This window comes from Fundulus heteroclitus, chromosome 10, assembly GCF_011125445.2.
Source record: "Fundulus heteroclitus isolate FHET01 chromosome 10, MU-UCD_Fhet_4.1, whole genome shotgun sequence".
NCBI lineage: Eukaryota > Metazoa > Chordata > Actinopteri > Cyprinodontiformes > Fundulidae > Fundulus > Fundulus heteroclitus.
The window spans coordinates 16,499,258-16,521,877 of NC_046370.1; the positions used below are offsets into that span (position 1 = coordinate 16,499,258).

At 41.0% G+C, this 22,620-nt stretch overlaps 1 protein-coding gene across 5 annotated transcripts in view; it reads right to left on the reverse strand.

The window, feature by feature from the left end:
- Window positions 1-602: 602 nt before the first annotated feature.
- Window positions 603-22,620, reverse strand: part of arhgap27 (Rho GTPase activating protein 27) — a 44,846-nt gene continuing 22,828 nt past the window's right edge. For all 5 annotated transcript variants that reach the window (XM_012871704.3, XM_036142112.1, XM_021321063.2 and 2 more), the window contains 16 exons: window positions 20,954-21,394; window positions 17,945-18,184; window positions 15,087-15,167; window positions 14,851-14,973; window positions 13,512-13,592; window positions 11,990-12,057; window positions 7,987-8,071; window positions 7,464-7,565; window positions 7,135-7,233; window positions 6,568-6,667; window positions 3,324-3,458; window positions 2,916-3,014; window positions 2,744-2,821; window positions 2,522-2,653; window positions 2,260-2,365; window positions 603-1,682 (listed from right to left, as the gene is read on the reverse strand). In XM_012871704.3, the coding sequence (XP_012727158.2) occupies window positions 1,511-1,682; window positions 2,260-2,365; window positions 2,522-2,653; window positions 2,744-2,821; window positions 2,916-3,014; window positions 3,324-3,458; window positions 6,568-6,667; window positions 7,135-7,233; window positions 7,464-7,565; window positions 7,987-8,071; window positions 11,990-12,057; window positions 13,512-13,592; window positions 14,851-14,973; window positions 15,087-15,167; window positions 17,945-18,184; window positions 20,954-21,394 (2,142 nt within the window). In that variant the 3' untranslated portion in view covers window positions 603-1,510. The remainder of the gene's footprint in view (window positions 1,683-2,259; window positions 2,366-2,521; window positions 2,654-2,743; window positions 2,822-2,915; window positions 3,015-3,323; window positions 3,459-6,567; window positions 6,668-7,134; window positions 7,234-7,463; window positions 7,566-7,986; window positions 8,072-11,989; window positions 12,058-13,511; window positions 13,593-14,850; window positions 14,974-15,086; window positions 15,168-17,944; window positions 18,185-20,953; window positions 21,395-22,620) is intronic.

Below are 22,620 nucleotides of genomic sequence, written 5' to 3' on the forward strand. Positions count from 1 at the left end.
AAGCAACCAGGGCTTCTGGGCAACATCGCAACAGAACTGAATGCTCTTCCGTGCTGCATTGATGCAGTAATTCATGAAAAAGGAGCACCGACCAACTACTAAGTAGACCTACTGTACAGTACATGAACATACTTTACAGCAGGCCCACATTTCTGTATTAAAAATACTTTTTAATGGTGTTATGTAATATTTACATTTTCAGAGAGACAGTGTGTTGGCATAGTCATCAGAAATTAACAGAAATAAATGTCTACAATATATTACCCTGTGTTGAATCAAAATAATGTGTGTTCCTCTTTTCTGGATCTATTTACAGAAATAAACTTCTTGAAATAACATTTCTTCCTGATTCAGCCAATTACACTACAGTGATTTAAAAGCTAATGTAGGAGTTTGTTAGTGGATTCAACAAGTAATGTCCTTTTTACCCGTTGTGGAAAAAACATCAAACCTCCCCAGACTCTCCCAGATGGCCACAGCTGGAGGTGGATCCTCAGATGAAATTGTGCACAGGGCTTCATAGAATTAGGACAGCTCTGCATTTCATGAACAATGTTAAATATTTCACTTTTTAAAATGAAAAACAAAGTAAAAGCTCTGTATTTCTTTTCAAAAGTTAATTTATTATAGAAAGAACTTTCTCCACCAACTTGCAGCATAAAATATGCCATTTATTACTATTTACAGGACATAGTTATGCTAAATTTCTACTTTTCTGTTTCACTGTTAGACTGAGTTAACTTCAAACCGTCAATAAATCACCATTTCATCTTTATGTGGCGTTATCTTACAATCTCTTTAAGAACGGCATCATTAAAAAATAATCTTAAAGTCTTTCATAATCTACACATTTTATGTTCTACTTCATACCAACATGTTGGCAATAATTTCAGTTTTTTAATACATTTCTATATTACAGTAAATTCAAGGGCAAAGGTGAAAATATTAGAACACAATATCAGTTATTGCCTTAAGTGACATACAGTAACATCAAATCCAAAACAAACGTTAGAAAGATGTCAAATGCTTAAAAAAAAATCAAGACGGAAACTAATTTAAGACAGCATTAATGCTTCCCAGGTTTAACCGGCCTTATCTTCTGTGACTTAAACTAAAGCAAAAAGAGCAAGAGCCAAACCAGGCGAAAGTGGCTTGTGACATTCAGACAAATTAGGGTCTCAAAGAGGGAAAGCGGTTTGATACAGTGCTTCTATCACTGAGGAAAACGTCAAACCTGTGCGGTTCAGATATGTACAATACTGGCACACGTAGTTTGACAGTGCGAGCGTCCTCAGGTGAAAAACATACAGGGCAAAGACAGCTGGGAAATCCCTTATCTTGGCAGGTTAACTCCAATGGCACCTTTAACTTACTCCACCAAACATCATTCATTTTACACGTGGCATCGAGGCAGCGGATGTGCATGCAAAGGGAAAACTTAAAAAAAAAAAAAAAAGAGAGATAGTCAAACTATTTATACACGTGTGTCCAGGTGTGCGCGTGTCCGCTTTTAGCCGAAGATATATGTGTATTCATTTAGGATGAGCTCCACGATCTGGTTCTGGAAGACCATGTGCATGGTGATGTTCGCCGTCTCCGTTTCCGGTCGAAGCAGCGTCGGGCCGAACACGATGGCGACGTTCTGCACGGTCATGCGATTGTCCTCCCCACACTGAATCACCCTGTCATTCACAGAGAGGGAAAACAAACAAAGTCTTTAAACTGGAATATACCCAGCGGCACCAGTGTTTCTGTTTTTTTTTTTTTTTTTTGTCTTTTAGCAAGAAAACATTGTTTTTTCTTTTCTGTTTTCTTAGTCAGATTGTCACTCCTGCTTTAAACTTCTCCACAGCTTTCTCCCTCACCCAATTCTTCTGGTTTTGTTGGTCTTTATAATGCTGTTTGTTCACTAGTGTTCTCTGAAAAACCTGAGATCTTCACAGAACCATTGTGTTTATACTGCAATTACATTACACACAGGTAGACTCTACTTGCTCCTTAGGCGACCTCTGAAGGAAAGTCAATGCAATGTATTTTATTAAGTAGTATTGAAGGGGGCTACAAATAACAGCTTTATTTGTCAAAGAACATGAAAAACTTTTATCAGATGCCTCCAAATTCAAAATGTTGCACTAGTCTGTGTTGGTCTGTCACATGAAATCTGAAATAGGGCTTTGGTGAAACGTTAAAGTGGCATGAAAACTTCTGGAGGCTACAGTTCAAATGCTTTCATCTTCAAAGCAAAACAATGATTCAAACCTGTGTAAATGCCCAAAGAGCAGCTTCATAGTGTCGTGGTTTGGAGGAGGAAGCGATCTGACCAGATCATACATGTGAGATAGTTTTGAGTTGTAATCAGAAATTCCTAGGAAAAAAAAACAAAACATGGAAGAAAGTCATCGGTAAATGCTAACATAATGCAGCAACCGTTGTAAACAAAGCAGTCAAATAATAATAATAATAAAAAAAACAGTTTTCTAATTGATGAAATTAGGAATTAAAGGAGTTAAAATCTGCTCACTTATGGCTGAAATGAAGTTATTAAAGTGGCTGAATGGGAAAAGAGGCTCAGGAAGCTCTCGGAAAAATAATTTCAGTGCTCCGGTAATGACGTGGACGTCTTCCCACTGACCATCCTCCAGGTCCAGTTCCTCTGTTTTAACACAACATGTGCACAAAGCATTAAATCCCAGCAGGGGGCGCTACTGTTTAAAGTTAAAAACGTATTAGACAGGGACCTCACCATGATCTGCCTTGAAGCGAAGCTTCTGTATGACAGCGAGGTTCCCACTGACTCTGTACAGCCCATCGATATCTAAACCTGTGAATCAACACAACAGTTCGTCTCAAGTAGCCGTTCTAATGTACAAAGAATACAAGATTCAAATGTTATTTGCCTTTTCTAACTCATTTACCTCTCCTCTCTACTGCGTTGATACATTTCTCCACAAAACTGGGAACTGTGGTCCTCTCCAGATTGCAGAGTGTAGCCAGATGACAGCCAAACACATTTTCTGCAGAAAATAAGAATCAGCATGTTGTATTCTTAGCAGCATAAAAACAAAACAAAGATATTAATAGACTGGTACAGAAAAGAGCAAAAGAAAAGGATTGAGATGTATGCACCAAGCTTCACGATTACCGCCTTTCAATTTTCTTACTCTGTTTCGATCTAATCTAGTCTTATTTTATTACTTGCAACAATCTTAATGTGAATTTAAACCCTAGGATTTGTTTATTTTGTGAAAGTAAAAAACCTAAAGAGTTAAGTAACATGCATTCAAAACAACAAAGCGATGAACATTCCCATGTGCTAAACTGACCTCGAATGTAGCCTTTTTCTTTGACCGACTGCAGCGTCGGGCGCTTCATGAGGAACTTCATCAGCTTGGTCCGAACCTTCTTCTGGTCAGTTTCCCCTGCAGAGCTGGGCGACTGCGTTACGCTCGGCCTTTGTGCTAAAAAGAAACACACCTGCTTAATCAAAGGTTTGCTTTAAAAATAGCTCTCTGAAGCCCGGCGAGTCTAACAAGGTCTAGTGTTTTCAAGGCCAGAAAGATCTATAGTACGTTCAGTAAGTTTCGGGTCTAGGGTCTCCTCTCAACAGGATATGCATGGAAAACGAGTCAACCACGAGGCATCCGAATAGAAGAACAAAGTTTCTGCCTCGTGATGTGGAGGAGCAGCGGCTTTACTATGAGCTGTCCACCTCGTCTCTAAGTTTGACTCCAGTCTCTCTCTCAAAGCCACTTGTACACAGCATTTTATTAATGATCCATATGTAAGGGTTGTAGGTGAAGGCAAAGATCAAGAGTCTGATCTCTTGGCTGTTTTTCTTGCTCCTTTTCACCACAAATAATATAGAAGACATGGAGCCAGATAATCCACACGGGAAACAAGCTCGACTTGGTGCTGAGAACGCAAAAAAACGCTCCCTTAGCAACAAGGGTAAAGATCTGGGATCTCATTTAGAAAACTTTGCAAAGGGCATAAAAACTAAAATACACTAAAAGTGTATGTACGGCCAAAAAGAGAAAAAAAAAGTCTGATTTATAAAACCCTGCGCATGCAATTCCCCGTTATAAATCACAGCTGCACCTGAGCGTTTGCGTACCAGGTCCTGCCTCGTGTTCTGCCCTCCACACGCCCAGTCAATGTAAAGCACCTCGTTAATGTTAATGTGTATTAGAAATAGGTCAGCTGGTCTCTTTTTTTCCCCTTGATGAAATGGCAACCACAGAGAAAAAGCAAAGAAACTGTGAAAAAAGTTTCTGAGGGAAGTTTAGTAAATGTGTAAATCAGAGGCAAATGCACAGATGTTGTCCAGATCAAAAGGGCTTGTTAAAACAGTTAACTTGACTGCTCTTTCAAACGTGGGATGGCAGCCTCCCAGAGGCGCTGTGTTGAAATTCCCCTGAGGCTTTGGGTTCAGATCGACACGCCGAGGAGGGAGCCACTGTCCACTGCAGGTTATAGCAGAATGCGATGCTCGGAGTCTAAAGCAGCATATTGGCCAGTCATCATCGTTGGACCAGGATATCGTTCATCCCTGAAAACACGTTCCTTCCCATTTGTCCCGTTTGCAAGGTCTGCCAGCAGTGCCGATGCATCCACCACTCAGCATTACGCACCAGTGAATTTTTTCCCCTCTTTTACTAGTCAGTTGTGGCCAGCGCTGCTCTGTTTGCGGTTGTCTGCTGGGAAAACAGCATTACTAGTAGGGACAGGAGCAGAATAGACAAGTTCATGAAGAGGTGTGCAGCGGTGATGGGAAGGGAGGCAGTCTCTATGGAGGAACTGGTGGAGAAAAGGACTAGGGCAGGGGTGTCCAAACTTTCCGTCACGTGGGCCAAAATAGTAAAGTCAGAAGTACACGAGGGCCACAAAATATAGATGCTGTATATTAGAAAAACTAAAATGACCAAAAAGTTTATTGTGATTTTTTTTAACCTGCTCCACAAAATATGTGCATGAAGTATTTTAATTAAATTAATTAGATTTTCTGTTGGAAAGAAAATATGCAAATAGATCCAAAACTTAAAATAATTTTGCCAAGTTAAAATTTGATCATCCAGGTTTTAAACTCTCTTGGAAGTTGATTTACTTTTTATTTATTTATTTGTCTATTCTCAGTAATAAGAACAACATTTGCGTCAGTATTTCTCTGAAAACCAATTTTAATAAACAAATAAAAGCAGAGTTTGTGCACCAAAGTCTGCATTTAAGCCATTGGACAGTTGTTGTCCCATTTGCAATGAAATTAAAGAGAATATAAAAAGTGTAGTTATTAAAAGATAAATGCTTTGTGTTGTTCTTAGTATTATCAATTGAAAGAAACTTTTAACTTGTCTGTAATAACTTTTCCCTAATTAAAAACCGGTGCTGGTGGAACCAAATCATTTGAGAAAATGCAGTTGGGGGGGCCGCAGAAAATCAGCCCAGGGGCCGCAAATGGCCCCCGGGCCGCACTTTGGACACCCCTGGACTAGGGCAATGATGAAGTCCGTAAGGGCCAATGGGAGCCATACATTGCACAGCACTATGGTTGCTCAGGAAAGCAGCCATAGTTCGAGACTGATCTCCATGAGAAGCAGAACGGAGAGGTACAGAAGATCTTCTGTCCTGGCCGCCATTAGACAGTTTAATGCCTCTTGCAGGACTGCAGGTTTTTATTTAATCCAAATTTATGTTTTTATCCATGCAGATGAAATCCCCCTATGGGAGATCAATAAAGTAATAATCTACCTATCTACCACTGCTAACGGCAATTAAAGTAACTGCTTCACACCTTGTCGCGGTTTAGCTGTTAATCTACGGTACACATCAGCCTGGTGATCATCGGCGAGAGGAATGTGATGGTAGAAAACCCCAGTAAAATGTTCTGTGCACTTTTAAGATGAATTATGGGCATTTTTTTATTTACCTTATGTGTAGTTAAGTGTCATCGGCGCAAGCATGAACAACACTGCAGTTTAGAATGCTTATGATAAAGTTGATCTATGACGGAGTGAAAATGAAGATCATCATGCAGTCTGACTGCAATTCACCACTTCACCATCGCCGTCGCCAGTTTCCTCCATCTCCAAAACGAGCGTACGCCTGGGTCAGACTCGCCGCGTGGAACGTACATATTCCCGTCAAGTTTAAAATACAAAAAAATACCAATTATTGTGTGGAAAGTGACGCATGCTAGTTTCAGGCCTCATTTTGTGCGTACGCAAGCTTTATAAATGAGGCCCCCTGCTCCGCTGTTCAACGTCTAGCAGGAAAGCCACACGGCTCTGCCTGAATCCGAGGTTCAGTCCAAGCCTCCTTTCCTACACTCTAGAGAGTAAATGTTCCCAGTTAGGCTGAGTCCTCGAAGAGTTATCTAGAACCTCACTGAGGCCAACCAAAAAGTCCTTCTCCATATCCTCTCCAAACTCTTCCCATACCCAATCTTGAGCTTCTCCATCTGTGGAAGACGTGGCGTCCTTCCGACCATCTCTTACCTGTCTGCTGTGTGTTCCCAGACACAAGCAAGCTCCGTTTGATCACAAACACTTTACTAAAATGAAGCTGACCTACCTTTTCGCTTGTCTACGACAACGCCAGGTTTGTCTTCTCGTTCTACGATTTTCTCATATATGTCTCCATCGTCTTCCTCAGAGTGGTGTTCCTGATAGTCCTGTTGAATAGAGAAAAAGAGAGTGGTGAGACAGCAACATACTTTCAATCTGTGGCACATACATCAAAGAGAAGGTCTTATTAATGATGAACTTTCTCAACATAGAGGGCTTAAAAGTAAAGATCTTTCAGTTCAGGACTTTATATGGCCTTTCCTGACCTGTGAGAAGCCATGCAAAACAAAATGTAGGATGTTCACTGAGATTAGCCGGTGGCAGAATGGGTCTTTTTAAACCACCCAATGCTGTTCCTCCCGTTTCCTTGTTTTAGGAAAAGTTCACTATTTTTCTGCCTGCGGTTCCACGTTTAAATATAAACACAAGTGTAAAATCGGTCTTTGTGTGCTGGAAAGGGCGAGCAATCCTAATTTGCAAATTCAAAGCATTCACACAAGAGCTGCTTTTTTTTTTTTTTTTTAGGACGCCGAACCGTTTCCTGCCGCCGGTTCCGGTCACTGTAGGGACTTACAAGCTGTCGAATGGTGTCCACTAAAATTTTGTGCCAGTCAGTGATGATGCTTTCTGTGTCGTACTGCATTAGGAACTCCACGCCGTTCTTCCCTTTGAGCTGAAGGAGATAAAATAAATGAAATCAGGCAGGAATAAATCAAAGTTTCTGTAAACGATTCAGATCCCAGATTTTTTTTGGGGGGCTGTATATAATTATGTTTTAACTGACCAGTGTTTAAAACATGGGCACAGCTCCTATTTGCTCAAGATAAAAAGATAAAAAAAAAATAATAATCCTCCACTCAGCAGCACTCTTGACACGCTTTCAGTGTCAACAAACAGACACACCTCTAAAACATTCTTTTTGCTGGACTTGTCCTTTGTGGCCCAGCCAATCGTAGCGCCCTTCAGATCCACCGTGAACTCTGGAACGATCTGATTGGTCTTGTTCTGCGTGGGGGAAAAAAAAAAATATGAGGAAAATAAAAATAGAAAAAAAAAATCCAGCAGTTTACCAAACTGATTGCTCCACATTCCTGGAGGCGAGCTGCAGTTAAAACAAAAGCCGCGGCCATCACCGCAAAATTGTGAACCGAAGGCTCGACTGTGAGGCAGTACTGCAGTCTAAGGTTTCTTTTGTTTTCTCAGCGTGGCAGCACAAGCGTACAAGATACACAGGTGTGACTGTGTTTTCATTCTATTGATTGTTTCTTAACTCTCACAGGATTTCCAGATAGTTCAATTTGCAGATAATACAAAAAAATATAAAAGCCAAACGTGAACATATATTCAGCACTTTTCCCCAGTTTGTCCTTACATAAACAAAACAAATGGAGCCTTTTGTCTAGTGTGTTAAAAGTGTCGACCCTACCACAGCGCCCGGCGAGGGTTTGGGATCTTTGTGGAACGTCAGGACTCCTCTTTGGAGAACCGTCCACGTTGAAACCCAGTTTTTCCTGGGGAAAAAAACAAGAACCATGTATAGAACAATGTATTTTTGTGCTCGAAAGCACACCAGGATCATGCATTTCAACAATAACATTATCGAAAAGCTTATTCATCTCAGTAATTCGTTTTACTAATGTGAAAAATGTGATAATTTAAAACAGGGGAATATATAGAGACTGCTAAAAAGAATAAATAAAAGGAACACTTAAACACACACAATGTAACTCCAAGCCAATCACACTTCTGTGAAATCAAAACTTCCACTTAAGAATCAACACTGGCTGACACTTTCACCTGCTGTTGTGCAAATGGGATAGACACTAGGTGGAAACTATAGACAGTTAGCAAGAACAACCCCCCACCAACAAAGTAGTGGTTCTGCAGGTGGTGACCACAGACCACTTCTCAGTTCCTCTGCTTTCTGGCTGATGTTTTGGTCACTTTTGAACGCTTGCGGTGCTTTCACACTGAGACGGAGTCTGCAACCCCCACACAAGTGGCTCAGGCAGTGCAGCTCATCCAGGAAGGCACATCAATGCGAGCTGTGGCAAGCAGGTTCACACTGAGTACTTGTGACGGAGTCTGGAGACGCCGTGGAGAATGTTCTGCTGCCTGCAGCATCCTCTAGCATGACCAGTTTGGCAGTGGGTCAGTAATGGTGTAAGGTGGCATTTCTTTGGGGGGCCACACAGCCCTCCATGTGCTCACCAAAGGTAATCTGACTACCATTAGGTACAGAGATGAGATCTTCAGAGCCATTGTGAGACCATATGCTGGTGCGGTTGGCCCTGGGTTCCTCCTAATTAAAGACAATGCTAGACCTCATGTGGCTGGAGTGTGTCAGCAGTTCCTGTCAGACGAAGGCATTGATGCTATGGACCGGCCCGCCTGTTCCCCAGACCTGAATCCAACTGAGCTCATCTGGGACGTCATGTCTCGCTCCATCCACCAACGCCACATTGCACCACAGACTTTCCATGGTGGGTGGAGATCCCTGAGGAGAGCATCCACCACCTCATCAGGATCATGACCAGGCATTATAGGGAGATCATACAGGGACGTGGAGGCCACACACGCTACTGAGCGTCATCTTGATTGTCTTAAGGACATTATATCAAAGTTGGATCTGCCTGTAGTGTGTTTTTCCACTTTAAGTTTGAGTGTGGCTCCAAATGTAAACCTCCATGGGTTAATAAATTCGATTTCCATCGATAGCTTTTGTGTGATTTTACTATCAGCACATTCAACTATGTAAAGAAGAAATTATTTTATAAGAATATTAGATTCATTCAGATCGAGGATGTTATTTTAGTGTATTTCAAACCTTTATTTGTGGTCATTTTGATTCTGGCTTACAGCTATTGAAGCACATGTAGCTTCTTGGAAAATGTGAATATAAGGTAAGAGCTATAAAAACAGATTTTTCATACAGAGGCATCGTGGTCATGTTACAGCCTTTACAATCACATTTGTCCAGGAGACTGTCAGTGACACAAACTGCCATTGGTAAAGAAGCTAGAGGTTCACAGAGCACTATATCCAAATATGTTAATAGAAGGTATAGTTAAAGAAAAAAGTGTCTGTGTGTGTGGGGGGGAGGTTGTGCAGAGAACAGGGACGAGTGAACCCTTAAGAGGATTGTGAAGCGAAGCATGTTCAGGAATTTAGGGGAGACTCAGAAGGCGTAGACGGCAGCTGGACTCAGAGCTTCAAATGCAACAAAACAGAAATATCAAAGACATCCTGCACCTGTTACAGTCCTTACTGTATGTAAAGCCTCTTATGAACCCCAGATTAAAAAGAATCCAAGTTGCTTGAGCTGCAGTGTAAAGTTTCCACCACACTGTGATGATTAATGTTATCTGCTGGGGTTGATTCACCGAGTGTTTGATCAAGTCCAGTCAGTGCAGCTGTCCTCTCTGGACATTTTTAGAGCACTTGACGCTTCCCTCTGCTCACAAGGCCAACCTGAACCCCACACAGAATTTTCAGGAGGAAGATGTGACACCGAACCAAACCATGAAGATGAGCTGAAGGCAACTAATAAATCTATCTGAGCGTCTCCGACACATACCGCCAACCTGCTCTCTCTGAAACCACGCCTTAACCAATCTAACCCTTTATGGACTTCGAGTTTAAATTTCACCAACAAATTATCTCTGTTCTGCCAAAGAGATTTATCCAGTGGAAGAAGATGAATAAACTGAAGCTACTGTTGTCCATGCAAGACTGTGAGAAAATAATTCACGCGTTTATTTCTCTGCCCGTCTTGACTGCTGTAATATACTCTGCCCTGGATCTGGTCTTGCTTCACTTTCACCTCTACAACTAGAGTAAAACACAGCCGTCTCTCTTTTTTTTAAAATGCCTTCTCGTCACTGGCTCTTTGTGCGTCAGAGAATAGATTTAAAAAAATAATTGTGGTGACTTTTAAAGCCTGTCAGCATAAACACACCTTTTCTGAAAGGCCCCGGAGGCTGCAGCACCACTGAGTTTGGAGGCATTAAGAACAAGGAGCTCTCCAAACAAGTCAGGGACATAGTTGCTGAGAGGTACAAGTCAGGGTGGGGTTCGAAAAAAATATCCAGATCTCTGATGTTCCTCTGGAGCACCTTCTCATCCATCATCATCATCAAATGGAAAGCAGGACGCGAAACTTGCATACGTAGTGGTGACGCAGATGGTAATGTGGTCAATTGCGGATGATTCCTCTCAGACGTTCGATTTTACTCCATATCAGAGTTTATTCATAGATCAACTTGCTGCTGGTGAGCCATGACTATAAAAAACTATAAAATGCCCAAAAGCCAACTTAACTCTTACGTCAAAGTCGGCACATTTCATCAGTTTTCTACAGTCACATTCCACTTCCCGATGATCACCAGGGTGATGGATAACACCGATTAACACATATATTATGACATGGTGTGAGCTGTGAGGGTGTGTGTGTGGGGAGGGGGAGAGACTCGTCATCAATGAGGGAAAATCCTCATCTCTCTTGGCCTCAGTCCTCCTCCAAGACAAGAGGAATTTCAACACGGCGCACATGTTGAAATCTCTTCTGACATTTAAGAAGGCAGTAAGTTTCACTTTTTAACAAGTTCTTTAATGTGGACAACAGATGTGCGTTCACTTTTAATTTATGCATTTAATAAAGGGCATTTTTCTGACCCCCCCCCCCCCTCCACATTTACTTGCTCTCTTCTCCATGGTTCCCATTGGTAACCATGACATAACATTGATCAGCTGATTCATTTAAATTTACATTGCCATTCATTAGGTGCTTTGCACTGACCATTTATGAGTGCATGTTGCCATGTATTTAAAAAAAAAAAAAAAAGAAAGAAATGTGGCCGTGTAGAAAGCAGAACATGAGGCTGGGAGGGCGGCATACGCCATTTTCAGCGTTTAGGCATACGCAAACGTTTAGTATAGACCCTAGACAATGTGAGACTCCTGTGCTTTATGAAAGAGTGGCCATAAAAAATAGCCATTAGTGTTAAAAATAAGAAGAAATGTTGTGCGTTTGCCGAAAAGGGACATGGGCGACTCCCAAAACGTATGGAGAAGGAGCTCTGGTCACATGAGGCTGAAATTGAACATTTCAGCCACCAAGGAAAACATTATGTCAGGTGTAAACCCAACACATCCCATCACACTAAGAACACCATGTTGTTTTTCAGCAGCAGGGAGTGGAAAACTGGTCTGAGTCAGCCTGCCTGTGATTTGAGACATGGGCGGAGATCGTAGGCATGTTCTGTAAATGAACTGATGCAAACTCTGAAACACTCCGGTTCAATTCCTAGTTGTCACGGCAAGAAAATATAGAAAATCCAGACAGACTCTGCACACAGAAACCCAAATGTACCTAAACTGTGAAAAAACAAGAGCTTCAAACTTGTTAAAAAAACAACATGTTTGCTTACCTTACTTTCTTCCCATTCTCACACACTTTTGTTTTGTTAAGAATTCCAGCTTTCTCCAAATTCTGTACCTGAAATTGTATCAGAAATACAAATGTAATTTTTTTTAAATATCTTTTGTACTTCTTATGCTTACATATGAAGATGGGATGGAAGAGACAATGTTGTAAAGGCAAAAAAACGAAAACAATGTTAAAAGACTCTAGAGCGCTGGTGCTTTGTTCTACAGTGCAGTGCCATTTGCAAAGCACACAAAACAAACACACACACAAAAAAAAAAATACTTCTGCATCCTGACCACAAAAGTCAGCATCTGAAGTCTGCAAATGAACATCTAAGCAAGCGCAAGACATTTTGTTCTGCTGACTGACTGTGTAAAGGGCACTTGGCTACAATGACCTAGCATGAGGACCTTTTTAGTAGCAGAAAAAGATTAAAATAAATGTTACATTCTGAAGCAAAATGTCACACAATCAAAACTAAAAGGGAGATAAGTTGTGTAAACTAAGAAAAAAATAAATAAATAAAATAAAGCGCAAACTGAAAGTGAAACTTAAAACACAGCTTTATCTAATTTTTTCACTTTTATATCCAAAGAAACTTAAATATTAGGGAAAGTAACAGCTAGATCATAATTTGGTTTGAAAGATATGTTTGAAAGCTGAGAGCAGGAAGTTAAAGTCAGAGGGGGTGGGGGGGGGGGGGGGGGGTAGGCTGTGCAAGATGCGTTAAGAGCATCAATACACAGCTAATAAAAGACTCAGCCTCTACAGACTTTAAAAAGCTCTGATGCTTCTGGGGCCCAAGAACAGGACGTAAACAGTTGCATATTTTGTAATGGATGGATGATGTGGAAACATCTGGCTTGGATCACTTCTCCTTTTTTTAATCACCATTTTGAACTTTATAAAGATTGCCTTCTCTTTTGAAGATCATAAAGATGAGAAAGATCTTAAACTCTTAACAGAAAATACACTAATCTTTTCTTTGGCTAGCTTTCATAACAGAGGTTGTTGTTCGCCAAAACTAATATTGCCATCCAAAGGCAAACATATTCAAACCCTGCAGTCGGTAAACACTTCTGAATGCACGGCTGAATGGATATTAAGGTTTGACCTGTCACTGACTATCTATGAAGGGATTTATTTGTGATGCACAGAGGAGGAGTTTTTCTATACAGTTGTGGGGAACATACAGTTTACTAATGAGAGGCTGATGAGTGGATAAAGAATACATGGTAATGATCAAATGCTTATTGAGTTATTTGCTCTCACGCCTTCAGCTCATCATAGATAGATGGTGCTATCTATGTCTAAAGCTCAGGTGAGTGCTTAAACTAATAACCCACATTGTAGCGCAGCCACTTTGAGGTCAAGTAATAAGGATTTCTCCAGGGTCTAAACCCAACAGCCTTCAGGGAGAGACACAAAACGCCAATCAGGTTAAACGTGTTGATCATTGAGCTTTCCGGTTCACTTTACTGATTGTCACACAAGTTGAACGACAGAGCGCAAAGCCCACTTACGTTATGCTCTGGAGAGTTTCCTGTGCTGGAGCTGTCGCTGCTGTGGTCGGATGTGTTCCTCAGGTGAGTCTGGACGAACCTCTAAAATAAGAGCACAAAAAAAGAGCTTCGGTTCAGTTAAAATGATGCAACGGAGGTCGAAGGACCCTGAAGGTCCGTTACTGGATTCTCAATCCAGGATAAGTAAAACCTGACAGGTTTCGTACATTTCTGCGGGTAATTCAATCATCTTGCCAGCAGAAAAGTTGCGAGTTCAATTGCAGCTCCGTGTTTGTAGCAATTTGTTCTCATTTTGCAGATCCGTGATTCTCACTGAGTTAAAATAACTCAGTGAGAGTTAGCTAAGCGCTACGAGGATAAAAGCTAAGATCAACACAAAGTCAAGCAAACACCTACTTAGATAAGCTAGCTGGCTGGTAGTTTGATTAAAGCCAACCGCTCTGCAGAGCAGGCAACTCAAGGGATCATCTAAAGCAGGGATGGCCAAAGTTGTAGCCCTTGTAACGATTTGTGCAATTCCCTGATAGCCGCTGTTGGGCGCATCATTTTTTCTCATTCATAAATGACAACAGGTCGTCCGAAACGGGGACTTGTGGCTGAAAATTGCTAAAATTAGCTAAACTTGGCTGAATACAGCAAGTGTCTATGTAGGAAGGTTCCCATATCCAGTTCTTGTGCTAAGACACAAGATTATTTTTCAAGACAAAAATTGAAAGCAAAGAGACCCAAAAGAATTTGATCCCTTTCTTTTAATAAGGCAAACGTGCAAAACCCCTTGTTTTCCTTCAGATCATATTCAGTGAACTGTTTTCTACAAGAATCACACCAGCTTTGTTTTCCTCATTAATATATTTAATGTTTCCATCTTATGGTCATGTAAGTACTTTCACTTTGGTGATTACATCCCACATAAAAGTTTGGACACCAGTGATCTAAAGCAGCTCAAACACCAAATTGTATTAGTAGCGTGAGTAAACTTATTCCTATGTTTAAGTGCCCCACCCCTACAAATGCACCGTTTGAGCAAAATGTTCAACCTTTGGAGCCCACGTTATGTAGTAAGGAAAAGCAAAAGCCTGTATTTGTATGCAGGAAACTCCCAGGTTTTTGTGCAAATGTTGCCTCTCCCAGAATCAGAGAGCAATGCAGTTGATTTGCCATGCTAAATAAGGGTTAAACCTCCACAGTGTTGGCGGATAAACACAGACTTACCCACTCTACTTGCCTACTGCATAACTAGAGCTTTATATTTAGCTTTCGGCCACACCCTGGATGTGTCACCCAGCTTGTGCGTACATGCGCGCGCCTGTTAGGGTGTTAGTGTGTTGCATGCATGTACCCCATCTTCCTGGGTGGTGCAGAACTGAGCGGGTACCCTCGAGTCTCGCCAGTTTTTGATGACGGGCACATTTTCATTCTCATCACCGTTGTGCACACCGGAGTGGGACAGAGCCGCAGGGGCCTACAGGTATAAAAAAAGGAAATTTTACAGCATTAAAATGATGTAAAACATACAGATATTACACAGTCTTAACTTAATGTGTCGGAAAAGTCTTTAAAGTAGTAGGTGTTCACCTCAGGTAGAGTCCACTCGGACTTGGAGCCATCTCTCAGGTAGTAATAGGTCTGCCCCTGATCATCCACCGACTTGATCCACTGTTAAACAACAGAAACATCTTTATTTGTAATGTTTTGCCATACCTTATTAAACCAAAAGCAAAACAAACAAAGAAACTAAACAGTTTACAGCGTAACCCATTTTCTAAAAAAAAAAAAAAACAGACGTGCAATACTTTCCCTGTTGAAACCTATGTTTAATAAATGACTTACATTAGTTTTTGTACCTTAGAATATGTATGTGCACAGATATTTTTTGTAAATTGTTCTCATGTTTTTATGCCAATCGCCTCTTTTTATGACGTGAGCGCAAACTCGAACGCACTTTCCCACAGTAATAATCCGCTTAAAGGTTACAGCAAAACATTTTCGGTGTTTAATAAACAAGCTTTCAACAATATGCTGGAAAATATGTGCTGTTTTCTAAATGAGCCTTTGGTTGTAAAGGGCGTATATCATATTTTAGAGGCGAAAACCAAGTCTCAAAACGATGACACGATAAATTATATCTGGTTCATCGAAAGCTGAGATTCAAAACATGCTTTTCTGAAAGAATGAACTTTTTGGGCCACACCCAACTGAAACAGGAAGGCACGACCATTTATGGATGATGATGCAGCTCCTGTAACGCCATTATCTGGAAATCTCTCAAGGGAATCAGAGAATGGATTGTTTTCATAACAAGACATTTTTTTTTTATTGACTGGCAGTTGACGTGACGTACGTCTGCTTGTTGACAACTAAAAAAAAGGATACGAAGAGGGCAGATTTCTCGTCAGCCACAAAAAAAATAGTTCTTCACTTTTAGTTTAAGGATCAAACAGTAATTTTTGAGCTAGGATTTAAGCGTTGGAGGAACCCAAGGCTGAGGGGGGCGGAGGACACGGCGCAGTTCCTGTCCCGGCTCGAGCAGAGTCAGCAGCCAGGTTATTAGAGAGCATTAAGTTTGTCAGGGAGAAAACTGCTTTCGCTGCCGTAATTACCTGTTGTGGCGTTAATTATTCCATGGTGTCAAGCCAAATAAAAGAGAAAATCTTTGCCAGTCTAAGTATTTTCCCGTCCTTTTCATCCACCATATATGTAGCATTTGGAGCACTGGAGAGACCTTTTAAGGCAACATTTCCAGTTTTTCAGATCAACTTGCACTGTTTGAGCGCCATGGCAGACGGTTTCCTCAACATAATGTTTTGCCAGCTACATCACTGTGGTGTGGTTAAGTAAAAACAAAGTCTGATTATGTGGAGAAAAGAGAGACTTGTGCAATCGCCACAAGCCCTCTAAGGGAAAGCGTTGTGGAGACGGCTGTTTGGAGAAATAAGGAGCCGCGAGCACCAGAGTAGCATTGCTGGTTGGACCTAAAGCAGAAATTTTATTATATATAATATATATGTTATTAAATTAGAAATAAGGAGCCGCGAGCACCAGAGCAACATTGCTGGTCGGACCTATGCTGGAAATGTAAACATCTATGTGAAAGTTGCCAGAATTGTTGTGTTTTGAGTGGATCAGAAAGTGGTCATTGCCCACTGGGGTGAATTACAGGCAGACTTGCATCGCCAGAGAGCGTTTTTAAATCCCTGTTGGTTCGTTTAGTCTCTAAGCTGTTGCTAAGCTTACAGCAACAGTCCTCCTGACTTCTTCCTCCTAACTGGACAAATCACCAAACAAATCTTTACTAAATCTTTTACAAACTCAATTATGAGATGAAAACTATGGTGTCTCTTAATGCCAGAGGCAAGGTTATTGCTCTTTGCCAAATTTTCAGCTGTCCTTGCTTTTTTTTTTTTTTTTTTACATATTTACAGTTCAGACATGGCAATAAATTAATGTGATGCTGCCTGTCAATCAAACTTGTAGGCTTGTCAGTGACTGACCAATGAGTGATCCCAATTTATCCCAGAGTGAAAGGCCCCTTACGTGCAGATAGCTGCAGTTCCGACAGTATTATCAAGACTTTACATTACAGACATATTGCGGTCAAAGGGATTTTGTTAAAAAAAAAGAAAACACTGGTAAAAATGGTTAAACGCTGTCAATAATTACAATTCAGACATACTCTATCCCGAATGTTTAGAGCACAGGTGTCAAACTCAAGGCCCGCGGGCCGAATCCGGCCCGTCAAGGTAAATTATCCGGCCCTCAAGAGCCCAAAAAAATAAAAGGCATATCATGTCATAAATTAGAGGTATATTTGTTATATTTTTCAGCGATTAAACACCTTTTCCAGATGTTCCCTAACCCACTTCTAAATTTGAGCAAAATTATCATTTCATATTTTCCGTTTTATAAAGACGGAACCTTGTTTTGCAGCAAGGTAGAATGATTTGATTTGCAAATATTTTTGATATTTTATTTATATATCATACGTGGCAAACTAATTTGAATGAAGAAAAAAAAAACGGATAGTTATTTGCTAGTTTTTAAATTTCCATAGTTTTGGCTTTCATGAGTTTAAGGGAAGCTACCCTTGGCTTATCAGGACGGAAACTGGCAAAGCAGCCTTTTTTTTTTTTTTTTGCATTACTTTCCAAAACCACCGTTTTCCACATTTGCAGTCATCATACACACATCCAGCTCATGTGTTTAGAAGTGAAGGTAGGAATCATTTCACATTTTCTATCCGGGTCTATTCTTAGCCTTACCACTGCCAAAACAGTTGAAAGACAGAGCTGAAGATACCTGCGACAATCATGCCGACAACATTTCATTTAATGATGAAGTCCACTGAAGACCACCAAGAAGTCCATGGTTCTTGTCGCCCAACACATCATTTAAATGTTCTTCGGTCTGTATTGACCGAAGTGGACTGCCCGTACCTGATCTGGAGAGTTTTCACTGGTGAAAACCCACGTCCCATTGGGTTCCACAGTAAGGTTCCAACCAGGCGGGGTACTGCGGTCAAGGTTGGCCCGGGGAATGACGGTGCGACCCACAGGACCGAGGGCATAATCCTTCGGAAGGGCGGGGGGTCCCGAGTTGTTGACATCCGAGTAGAACACGGCTTGGTCTGCACCGGGGTAATCCTCCGATGGGTAGTCCTCTGCAGGTAAGGGAGGCTGGAATGAAGAAAGGCAAAAACAATGCAGATTAAAAAGGTTACAAAAACCTGCAGCTGTGTGCAGGTGTAAAAACCTTTGACAACATATACACACGAGTCAAATGGTTAAAACACATGGTAGCCTTTCTTTTCAGACAACTTTACAGCTATCATTTGTCGTCTTTTGTCTTTTAGTAAAAAATTGCACCCCAAGAACAATTGCATTAAATACAGAGGAATGGTTGGGTATCACCAGAGAAGAAATTCACCTTGAGTTAAATTTGCTGAAAAACCACATTGTCTTTTCAAGCAACATGTAAATGTGGCTAAAAGGTAAAAGGGTGTTTGTACTCATCCCAAAACAGCACAAGCATGCATTTATTTTCACTGCAATTACAGCTATAAGTCTGCAAAAGCTCTCCACTACTGCTGAAATGTTGCATTCATCTTTGCAGCATGCGGTGGTTGGTATGCCACAGTTTCTCATTCAGATTTAGGTCTAGATTTGACCGTATATTACATACAAACTCTTGTTATATGACTACTTTTTTTTTTTTTGTGAAGACAAAAATAAAAGGGGGAGGTTGTGAGATGTGAAAGTAAAAACCCACTTATTTTGTGTCACAGCAGAGCAGCTGACTTATCAGGTTGTAAGATGTCCATTGTGTTCATCAGAGTGACTTTGGGATGACAGGGGGAAGAAACTGTCTCTGTGGCAGCTGTTTTTTTTGAAAATAATGCTCTGTAGCGTTGACCTGAGGTTAAAGTCTAAACAGTTTGTCTATAGGATGTGTGGGGACAGCGCCAATGTTAGCTGCTATTTTTCCTGACCCTAAACCTGTTTATGTTCTGGAAGGAGAGAGAGACAGGCCCGATACTCTTCTCTGCAGAGCTAATTTTCAAGGTCATTGGGACTGACTTTGCTTCCAGACTTAATTGTTGATTCCAGTTTGGACCTGTCCTGTTTTTGTGAACGAGCCAAACCACAGAGTGATGGACAAAGATGTGACTGAATGACTGAATGATGGCGGTGTACAGTAGATCGGTTCAGTCAGGACGCTGGTGATCCACTGAGAGATAGAGGTACTGTAAGCGAAATGAGCTTCTGGTGGAGGATGTCTTGGTTGATGATCCCTGGGTGGTCCAGGTAAAGCAGGATGAAATGTAGTCCTCGGATGACTGCATCCCCTGTCGACTTCCCCTGGTAAGCAAACTGCAGAGGGCCCAGCGGGGGTCCTGTGATGTCCTTCAGATGCTTCAACACCAGTCCCTCGAAAGATTTCATGACCACAGACATTAGAGTGACAGCTGTAGTCATTTATAACCATGATGTTGCACTTCTCGGGGACTGGGATGATGGTGGAGCGTTAAAAGCAGGAAACACCAGGATTTCCTTCCTTGGTGATTTTTTTTTTTAAACAAACCTAAATTTACTGTGTTGTTTCAAATACTTGGTGGTTGTCTTGTGTTTAGTTACCCATGTTGTATTGTAACACTCTGGGCAGTCATTACGTATAACCTCGTGAGTCATTTCTTTGTTAGAGCAGTTATACTTTGTGCAGTATGTTGGTTCACCTTTTTTTTTGCCAGAGGTCCAGGTTTGTTTGTTTGACCTATATATATATATATATATATATATATATATATATATATATATATATATATATATATATATATATATATATATATATATATATATTTATAGGGGTGAAACGGTACCTGTATATGTAACGGAAATATCCAGAACAGCCCTGTTGGTTCTGTGCGCATATATCTACCAGACAAATACAGCATTGTTTTATATCTGAACATATGCAGAATGTTTATGCGCGAAACTAAGTGCGCAATATACATGTACATAGTTCTGTAGCACAAGTTCAAAAAGTGACACCCAAACAAAAGAGAGGCTCCCAGTTATCACTAGGCTCATTACGATTTCTCATCCAGCCACAGTGGAGAAAAAAAGGAGGACCGCACAGCAGTAAGGTACTGAATAACTCACTTGAAACAATGTTAAGCTGAATATGAAAATCACTGGTACTGGAGGGGGGAAAAAAATCATCAGACGTCCAAATCCAACTGTCTGCTTCATGATATTTTTTAATAAAATTTTTGATTGAAAAATGTATTCTTTGGACTAAACAGAAATTCCATTTTTTCCCCTTTATCACCCCCAGGTTCCAGCAAATGACATAAGCTGTTCATTGTTTGTGTTGAGAAACGTTTCATCTGAATGCAGAGTCACTGAATAGAGTTTGCTCACTTCCTCTTATGCTCTTTATCTTAAACCCTTTGACTTTCATAAAAACAAGTAGCAATAGCTTCCATGACCTCGACGCGCCATTCCTGCTGACCTCATCATTCCTCTTTTAGTAGCTCAGAAGCCGTTCAAAGGTTAAAAAATGGGGTCGCCTGTTGCTCGGGATGTACCGTAAACACAAAAACAATCAAATGAGGAGCTTCATCTCGGTTATAGTTATAAATCTACTAATGTGGTTAAATGTTTACTTATATTGGCAAATTTCCTGTGAAATCTCTGTACAAAGAGTGAACTATCACTGTTTGGTGTTAAAAATCAAAATGAGGACACGCGTTCTTTTAGAGAAACTATTCTGGACTCCTGGTGAACCTTTTCTGCACAGAGATAATGAATTAAGTCGTGTCTGTTATTTAGGTGCAGGACATTTCATTCCATTAAGAGCAGACTGTATTTAGGTTGCCCCTGGGTGAAGCTAAAACAGGAGCCAGAGGAAGCCTAAGTAGAGCAGCCAAGGCTGTCTGTCCTTACCGGCCCGTCATCCTGAAACCTGTGCACACTCATGGGCTCCATCGGAGACGGGTAAGGGCTCTGCTGCTCGGGAGGGTCCCAGGACGTCTCCCCGGACATGTGGTTGTAGAAGTAAGGCCGACCAGTGCTCTCATCCACCAGCTGCTCCCAGTCTGACGCCGACTCGGTCGGAGGGGGTGACGGAGAGCAAGGTACCTCCGGAGGGAGCCGCTCAGGGTCCGTGGGGGAGTCTAAAAAGGGGTTGTCCCAGGTGGTGCTCCCCGTGTCGGGGTGATAGTAATATTCCTGTCCACTTTCTTGGTCAACATGAACCTCCCATCCCTCCTGTTTTAGGTAGGAAGGAGAGCAGGGCGAGGGGTCTGATGGGGGGGATTCTGAGATGCTTTGGCGAAGCTGCGCTACGTTGACATACACGGCTGTCCGGAGATTTTCATCCTGCACCTGTGGAAAGAGAAGGAAAAGAAGTATATGAAAAATAGGAAAATGCAGATGCCCAAATATATCAACCACTGCTTTGGCTGTAAAAAAAAAAAGGTACCCTTTAAATAACTCTTTTTATATATTGCGCATAGCCTATAGTTTACTTATGTCTTATATATCTAAATAATCTTTGAGCTTTTTTCTCCTTTTGATACCAGTTTTGCTCAGTTGTGACGCTGTTTATTGTCATCTGTATGTCAATTTCCTGCTAGTGTATGTGACTTTTCCCCTTTATGGGATCAATAAAGTGTATCTAATCTAAGCTAACTACTCAGATATACTTACAGTTACCTGGTATCAAGAGGATAATTATGGGAGTTTTTTATAGCGCACTCACAAGGTACCTATCTACTTATGACATGAAATTTTAGTGGCAAGTCTTTGTTAAAAGAAACCAAAAGTAATTTGTGGTACGTAATACTTATGTTTTGCTGTAGTTTTGTGTCATAAAGTTGTGAATAAAAAAATTTGTTTTTATTAAACATTATATAATATATTTCAAAAGTGCATAGCAAAGTTGGTTATATTTAAAATGATATAGCATCATCGTGGTTTCTTGGTTGTTCTGCCGATATTTACATCACTCATTTATTGTCATTTCATATATTTATGAAATATATGTGCAGTCAAATTAAATTGCATTTATCTTGTTTGGAGGAGATAGTTTTCCTTTGCCCAAAAAAATCAATCTGCAATGTCTGTCTACCAGCTATGCTGAGGTTCATTGTGACCCAACCGCTATACTGGCAAATATGAGGAGGCAGTCCCGACTACTTCCATTAATGTTTGGGGTTTCATCACCTATAATCACCACAGCATCAGGACACAGGTCTGGCAACAGACCCCGCACCTTGTAACCTGGATGTAAATTTGTTAGGGTTAGCTAAATCAGAGACGTTTCTATGGAGCCGGTCATAACAAAAGCAAGCCAGTATCCTATTTATGGATTTATGCGTTGAGGGTGTCATACAGCTTGTCCTCCGTAACAAGTCTGCTCTTATTTTTCACACGTCATTCAATACGCAAAAACTCTCAATTCAAAGTTGCCTGAGAATAAAATAAGAACAACATCCCAGCTATTCATATTTGAATAATGAACCTGTGATGTATAAATCCAGATGAAAAGTCATGCAAGGTTAGCCCACCCCCTCTTCCCGTAATACATCCCTGCCCCTAGAGGTGCAACA